We start from the raw sequence: 8,356 nt of genomic DNA on the forward strand, positions 1-8,356 counted from the left end.
CTCCTGTAGGTCCATAACTTTGTTTTAAAAGAATTTCCAGGCAACCCTGTTTTACCTAAAAGGTTCTTTGTTCCTTCAGAGGTGAGAATTTTTGGAACTTTGGTGTTCTTTTCTGTTGCTGTAACAACTTTGTTATAACATCCAATTTTTTGCAGCAACATAATTGAACATTTTAGAAGAGCATCATTTCACGACACTTGATATTGCGATTTTTTAACGTTTGTTGTCGCCAAAAGATCATCTAGTAAGATCTGCGTGCATGAAAAGTCCTTTGCAGTGATATTTATTTGGCGAAAAGGAACAAACTCTTTGAGTGGAATGTTAGTGCTTACAGTGCTACGCGCCTTAACGTTGCCACCTATGAAAGTTTTTGATTCATTTTTGACAACTCTTTGACATCTTTTCGACAACTTCTGATGGCTTCCATTTCAAATGGCCAATCAAACTGCGACAACTCTCTGCTAGTTTCAAACGTTCGCAGGTTGTGACTTCTGAAATTCTCATGAGTGTGAAGATGAATTAAACACTTTAACATCTCCGCCCTCGACAGTTCCCATGTTTTGATTGGCGGGTTCAAACAGAAGCCAGCAAAAAGTTTTCAGAAAGTTGTAAAAAGATGTCAAAATTGAATCAAAAACTATCTCATGTATCAACTGTACGGTGAGTAGCACTGTAACCAATCCACTTCAAACGATCAACATTCCATTTCTCCTCACAGCATCCAAACCATATCAAGCGGACAGGTGAGGAGAATAACGAAACCGATCATCAACTGGCCTGGAGATATTGTTTCGAAGTAAGAAGCAATTGCCAGCAAAAAAAAAAAAAAAAAGAACATTAATCGAACTTAGACAAAAACAGTTGCGTTGTACATTATTGAAAATCGCTTTCATTTCACTTATTAATTTTTTTTACTTTCATGAAATTGCTTTGATGCTTTTTCTCACCTCTAAGAGTGCACAGACTCTGAGAAGTTCTTCTTATGTCCTTCAAGTGTTAAAGTATCGTCTAATTGTAATTTCTAGGTAGGTAGTCCTAACACCAAGAGTTATCTGCCAAAGGGATTTCAATTTACCTCTTCAAAGGTAAGACCTGTGAAAACTTATAACTGTTTGTTTGTTTGTTTGTTTTTCATAATTAACTTTTGGGAGAAGGGAAGCGTGGGGCAAGTTTACCGGCCGCGTCTATGCTGTAGAACTCTGTGGGAACGCTTTGAGACTAAGAACTCAAGAAAATGTGCTCGATTTACCACTTTTCAGTCCCTCCCACCTGAACCTAATAGGGCCAGTCTGTCTGGCCCTTCCCTCTGCCCTATAGTTGTTTTTCTTTAGTTTCCACTCTACTGTGCCTTGTATTTTATTGTGATTTGTATTTTAGGGACCAAGGAAAGGAGGAGCGGCAGAATCGAAGTCAACACCTTCAAAGACATCGTCAAGAACTTCTGCAAAGAGTGATAAGAAAACTCAAGGAAAGGCACAAAGCAGGTAAGGGAAACTAGGAAACTGGTGTTATTGTGGCGTTTAACTGCTACGAGCTGTTTCATTCTTTCAGGACACCGGTAAACAATGTTGTTGAAATATCTCTCTTGCCATGAGTAGACTTACAGTATAAGAGGAAGTTGATTTCTTCCTTGTGTACAAACTGATATTTGTTTTTGATTAGATTAAATATCTGCTGTAATATGGGCTAATCATTACACCAAAATAGCCAAAAATGCCTTTTGATTAGCCCACGTGCAAGACAAGCTACTCTCTCAGAGCACTTGATGACCTCTCTACCCAGGATTATATATGATTGCTTTTGAATTGTTTGAGCAATCTGGCAAAATAGCCTCCTACCGTACGCAGACGCTGTTTGGGATCGTCACGTAATCGTCCTCCCCAATCTTCGTGTGGAGGGAACGCGTGACGAGCCCTAAGAGCATCTGCTTGGGAGGCTACGTAGGGGGGTTACCTGGCAAAATACTTGGAGTAAGATGCAGTGGGCTGACATCCCATCTTGCAAGGGGGAGGGGTGTATTAACATTGCTGGTGTTTTATGTTCCAAAAACTGGAAATAAGCTGGGGCGATAACCTATTAATTGTTAAGCCATAGAGCTTTTAACATCTTTAGTTACTACTACGAGTCTACATACGGAAATGCAAGTTGCTTGTGTTTAAGTTACGTGTGCGTAGCAAGGTCTTGCTATGTTTCTTAGAAAAACTAGATTTGTTGCTATCGTTGTTCTTTTTTAGAAGCTCAAAAGCTGCTAAGAATGCTTTCAAGGACAAAGTAAAAGAAATCCAAGCAGAAATGGACGAATCGTCCTCCGAAACTGCAGAAAGTGGGTTTGCTAGTCCGGCTGATGAGCAGCCATCTCCAAGGTGAGAAGAACGAGCATGCACTTATTGTACAATCAGGTTAGGTTACCGCAACTGTAGTAGACAACTTTGTCACTCTGTACAGACTAGCTCAAAACAACAGCTCGCCTAGCATGAATAAAGAGAAAGGAGGGCAGGCTATTACAATTCAGGAGAACGTAGATACGCGTGTTCACAACTGTCGAACCTTCACTAACGGCGACCACTTTTTTGGTCCCGGCGGACGGTCCATACATTCACTCTTATTTTAATCTACCACGGCCACCTCTCCACAACGGCAAGAGCCACTAGAAGTCGTCCCAACTGCTGAAATAGCCTCTCGAAAGCGGCCAGGTAATCAACGACTGACGAGTGGTGTATACAAAACCCCATGTTTTGTTGTTAAGGGTCACGAAACATGATCCATACCGCGCGTCGTTGGTCTTTGTGTCTGTTTGGTTTTTTATTATTGATATATTTTCATTGCGTTACGTATTGATATGCCCCAGTAAGCATTTTTTTAATGGTAATAGTGTTGCAGTCTCGAAAAAACAACCGTGTTATATTACATCCCTACCTCGTGATAACGACCACGTCTCTATAACGGCCACCTCCTTCTGTCCTCCAGTTGGTCGTTGAGGGGTAGTTTGACTGTACACATTAACGTTTCACACACGTAACTAATGTTACTAACTTAGTTCATTCAAAGGGTTACTTTTACCGCTTTTCTTTAGAAAAAGAGGGAGACCTCCTAAATCGTCTGAAAAATCCGCTTCAAAGAAATCAAGACAGGAATCACCTGAAAAAGATACTAAGTGTGAGGACAAGAAGTCAGGCAAGGAACTGAACTCAGCAAAGAAACGTAAAGATAAAGAACCTGAAGCAAAGAAGGCACCATCACCTTCGAAAAGTCTTGAGAAGCGCTCACCCTTTGTGTCAGCGGAGAAGTTGTCTTCGGTTACCAAGTCCTCGCCAAGGTGAGTGTATTTTGAAAGTGTGGTGCCGCATTGTCGACCTAACGTTTTTTTACAGGACGGAGGGTGGTTGATGAACAAAAGTATTGTATGGTTTTGGTGTTTTTGGATGAATACTCTTAGTCGTTTTGTGCTAGGGTAACTGGGATAAGTTCGAGCGATATGAACCCCTTTGGGTCTCATTCCAGCTTCATTGTGTTTCTGCTTTAATAGTTAGGCGACTGTCACTTACCTTGGCATTGAGCTCTTAGAGAACAAGGCAATTTCTTCCGATTTTGAAACCGCCCGTACTTAAGGTGTTTCGTATTTCATGCCTTCTGGGTGTGTTCAGAGATTTTGATGTTTTATTATTATAACTTGTTTTGTGTTCACTTCGTAATATTCAATACAGTATTTTAATGTTTACCAAAAAGATGTTTCACATTCAAACTCACTTCAAAATACAAGTCCGACTAGTTTTTAAGCGCTAAATTTCTCGAAATAACCGTACTTTAAAAATAAGCCCCTCAAACATCAGACAACGATAAACTCAATGCTTATCAAAGGACTTACGAGGTAAGGCACAGCACAGAACCACACGCTTTACGTTTTCTTTGCTACGTCCATCAGATATGTCATGTTTATTCTTCTCTAACAAACAGTCCCCGAAAAGCGCGGGCAATAAGAAGACTGGGTTCCGAATTAGACAATCTGCCAGAAGATGAGCCCGCGCCGGACAGCGGTACCTCCAGTTTGGAGTCGCCCAAGAAACCTCTCAGTACAAGGTAATCATAAACAGACACTCTGATTGGTAGAGATGTTATTGAGCAGAATGACGTCACCCTGACGTCATCATAAATACTCTTTTTCTTTCGCCATCATAGCTTAACAAGAAATAACACACATGTAAGTAGGTAAGTAACGCATGGTAAATAGTGTAAATAGTCGACTAAAAATATTGTATTGTATTGTATTGTGTTGTATTGTAATTAGAGTAAGTATTGTGCCGTTTTGTTGTAAGTAGCTTAATACAATGTAAGTAATTATGTGTTTTTGCAATTAAATAAAGAAAGAAAGAAATAAATAAAAAAGAAATAACACACAAACTGTGATGATAAGCATGACAATAAAACAAAAATAAAACTGTGTCGTTTAACTTGACTTTTCGTATATTTCGACATACATATTCAGAAGTGACCGTTTGGAATAGTTTTTTAAATTTTAAATTTAAGATAAGTAACTAATTCACAATAACAATGATAAAGCTTTTCGCGCCTAACATCATTTAGGGTATCAGCTTTCTGACTGGTGGATTTTAAGCAATTCAGAATTTTTTCGGGAACCAAAGTTTGTTTTTCAAATTAGTTCGTTCACACTTTGCTTCTTACATCGTTCAATTTTGCAACATTACTGAAAGAAGGCGTTCAGTTTTAAGAGTGAAATAAGTATTTTAGTTTTTAGGCATGGCCTCAGAATCACAAGTATTTTCATCACATTTCTGCCAAAACTTCCCGCTCCAAGTTTAATTTCGCCTTCTTTTTAAGTCCTGTGTGTGATCATGGAAGATGCAGTGGCCAATGATTTTGAGATGTAATGTCAAAGAAATAACTTTCTTTCATGATTTCTCCAGTTATTTGACTCAATGATTTGATAACTATTTGCTTTCCTCTCCCATATCCAGACAAATTTCAAACCAGAGTCCCAAAACCAAATCAGGAGGCCAAGTCAATGGAATAGTATGTATTGCTAGTTGATATCTGAGTATTTATTGTTAGTAAGTCACATAACCTTCCTCGTTACCTGTTTCATCTGTGTTGCTCTTTCCTTAATCTTACAGTTAAAATATTCTTTACTGATACAATATTTATCAATACATTCGTTGTCGAAAATGCTAGACCTAAATTACCACTATCGGGGCTGTCATTAAGGGCCATAACCCGTAACACCTGGTACGGCTCAGTATGCTTGATTTTCCCTTAATGTTACGGATGAAATTGCCTGTTGTTGAAAGAATTCATCCACAAAGAAACAAGTTTGCTACGGGTGTGGAGAACAAAGCTAGAGGCGACTCAAAACTTAGTCACAGCCCTGCACTTAATCAAGGTTCTTATTTGTGTCTTTTCAAATCGTTCACTGAGAAAATTACTTCATGGTGACTGGTTGAGAGCAGGAATATTTATGGTTAAGTTTTAATTTGCACTAATGCTTTGTTTGTGTTTCCAGGCGGACAAAAGTCCCAGTAAGCTGAAAAGAAAGGTTAGTTTCCTCTTTCTGAGAATTGTCCTGTAGCAAATCATGCTTTTTCGTTGTTTCTGCAGCAGCTCTCAATGCCTTCATGTTGACAAAGGTCTGTGGTTTTGTTTTTACAGAAAGATACCGCCGAATCAAAACCTAGTCCAGGGAAAAAGAGTAAAGTGTCGGCTGCGTCGCCAACGAAACGAAAAGAACCAGCATTGGTTGTACGTATTTCCGACGACACTACGTCAGCATATATATTCTCTGTACTCGTGTGCATTTATTTCTTATGGTACCACTTGGGAGAATTTATGTATTAACCTTTCACCACACTGCTTTAACGTGGTTAAAGACTGATTTGGTCTGAAGTAGATTACAATTAATTAAAAGATTTTGATTGAATATGAAGGCAATTAACGAGTTCAAGAAATCTCATCAATTGTATTGTTCTATATTGTATTTTATTGTATTGCATTGTATTGTATTTGATTTTATTTGTGCTGGTATTTACAAGAGGGCATTGCACTTGGTTCATGTGAAAATGACAGTTTTCCACTGTTATTTTTGTTTTTGTTGTTGTGATGTTATTTTGTAGTTCTTCAGTGTTTTCGTTTCCTTGCTGTTGCCTTGCTGTTTTTGTTTCTTCTCTGCTTGTCGGTTATTGTTGTTTGATCACTGTTGGCGTCTTCTTGTTGTTGTTCTCATTCTTGTCTTCTGAGTGCCTAAAACTGGGGTCCGTGGCATGGTTGTGAACGCCTGACTCCACTGTATTGTAACAAACTTGTATAGCAAATTTCCAGGAGGCCTAAGTTTAGGCTCTTCTCTGGAGTCCGGTCTGCTTTCCTCCCCGAGAAGTGAATTCGGGGATATGCGCGTGGGCTCCTTTCCCGAACAGGGGCTGGTAATCTAGTCTAATCCTCTTTTATTGTTTTGCTCTTCATTCTGATTTAGGTGAAAAGGAAGGGCAGCAAGAGAAGATAAAACAGAGAATGATAATGATAATGAAAGAGTCACTGTACATAGAAACCAAGAATTCAAATCCTTACGTTAGACTCCAAGCCACTAATATTGCTGTTGTACATAGCTGTGCCTCTTGTGAACGCTACTACTTCAAGTTAGCGCTCAGAATGAAGTCTGACGTGTTGCATCCTGGGAACTGGTTTCTGGCCGTCTTTACTTCCTTGACGGTCCTCTCTGACTCAACTGAGCCCGTTGCCGTTCTCAGCGGCGTTGCTACGCGACACGACGACTTCTCGCTAAATCAAGGTGATGCGAAGGTCGCGCTGCCGTCTTCGAGAGGAATTCGCACGGAACTTTCATTGGTCCACTGGAATCGGGAATCTTCAGTACTCTTGACAATGTGACCTCTCGTGTGGAAATACATCCATATAGGAAATAATCGAGTCTGCAGAATATCTCCGAACTAACATGCAGTAAAACCGAGTTTTAGCAGAAGAGGGCAAAGAGAACAGAGGGGCGAGGAACTTGAGGGGATACAGGGATACAGAGGTGGGAGACGAGGGTTACAGGGGTAAGGGGGGAGGGTGCAGATATGAAGGGGAGAAGTGCAGAGGAACTTAACTGACGTTCTCGTCCATCCTTGTAGGTTTTATTTTTGCATTGTTGCTGCTGCCAATTAAAACTCTCGTTTTAGGAGATTTCTAAGTATTGGCGTACACAATTTAACACATCACGGGCTTTAAAGTATTTGACGGGATGCATCCCGTCTGAATTAACAAGTATTTCATGTTAGCTTCAGCTCGCCAGTGAGCTGAAATATACTTTAGAGATTTAGTAACTAAGTTGTGCTTTATTTAAACGTGTAAGCTTTTTGGAAAGAAATTACGTTCTGTTCGTGAAAGGGGCAAGGTCACCAGTGGGAAGGGAAAAGGCTTTTTGACGTGTTATGAATAGGCCATTTCCAGATTGCCTCTGTGTCAAGGCGAGTTGCGAAACCATTCATATGAGAATGATTTCCGCCCACAGGTTCATTTCATGCAAATCAAATTGAAACAGGCACAAGGGAACTGGGAAATGACCTATTCTCAGTATTCTGACTGGCCGCACCTCTGTAAGCTCGGCCAGACTAGGATAAGTAACAGTAACTGGCCACCAGTTAATTCCTCAACTGTAGAATGGGTCCATAGAAATTTCCAGTATGTTTTCGCCAGCGTTGTCAAGATTTTCGCGCGTTAAGAATTATCGGTAGATGTACCAGTGGCCCTGTTTTGTTTCCTGTGGAGGACTGGATTGGACACTCAATTGATTTCGCTCTAACCTACTAATGAGAAACGAGGAATTTGGTTCTCAATACACCCCATTGTTCTGGCCAGTTGGCTTTGATCTAGCAAAACGTGACCTTTCCCCTTTAACGAGATGATAAAGTAAAACTTATCGGACATAGAAGGAAAGATTTTATCCTTTCTGGAAAAACAAAATTATTGCACAGTTCCACTGCCTTATGTTTGGCTTAGTTTTGGTGTGAACTAGGTTTTGTCTTAGCTAATTTTTTGATTCTTACTCATATTTATGCAGTTTGTCAATTACTTCTGAATTATAAGCAACGACATTATAAATAAACGAACTATTAACTCATTCGTTGTTACTTTGTCGTGAAGCGGGCACGACAGCAAACGCAAGCAGTGCAGTGAACCAATCAGAAACTCCATACAAACCATTGAAGGCACCTTTCCCGCGCCTTTTTCTGATTGGCTTTAATTACCCACTTTAACAGGAGTCCAATAGGCCCAATCATGGTTTTCGACACCATCTTGACCAGTAGGCCAAGGGTCAGAACAGCGTTTGTATGGGAATACGATGGCAAGTAAC

At 40.0% G+C, this 8,356-nt stretch overlaps 1 protein-coding gene across 1 annotated transcript in view; it reads left to right on the forward strand.

Annotated features, from left to right (window-relative positions):
• Positions 1-8,120, forward strand: part of LOC145496510 (sister chromatid cohesion protein PDS5 homolog A-B-like) — a 28,938-nt gene extending 20,818 nt beyond the window's left edge. The window contains exons 32-41 of the mRNA XM_081476204.1: positions 10-81; positions 1,026-1,085; positions 1,378-1,484; positions 2,235-2,363; positions 3,074-3,316; positions 3,955-4,077; positions 4,974-5,028; positions 5,516-5,548; positions 5,662-5,751; positions 6,479-8,120. Of these exons, the coding sequence (XP_081332330.1) occupies positions 10-81; positions 1,026-1,085; positions 1,378-1,484; positions 2,235-2,363; positions 3,074-3,316; positions 3,955-4,077; positions 4,974-5,028; positions 5,516-5,548; positions 5,662-5,751; positions 6,479-6,508 (942 nt within the window). The 3' untranslated portion in view covers positions 6,509-8,120. The remainder of the gene's footprint in view (positions 1-9; positions 82-1,025; positions 1,086-1,377; positions 1,485-2,234; positions 2,364-3,073; positions 3,317-3,954; positions 4,078-4,973; positions 5,029-5,515; positions 5,549-5,661; positions 5,752-6,478) is intronic.
• The last annotated feature ends 236 nt before the right edge of the window (positions 8,121-8,356 follow it).

Source organism: Orbicella franksi, chromosome 9 (genome assembly GCF_964199315.1).
Source record: "Orbicella franksi chromosome 9, jaOrbFran1.1, whole genome shotgun sequence".
Taxonomy (NCBI): domain Eukaryota; kingdom Metazoa; phylum Cnidaria; class Anthozoa; order Scleractinia; family Merulinidae; genus Orbicella; species Orbicella franksi.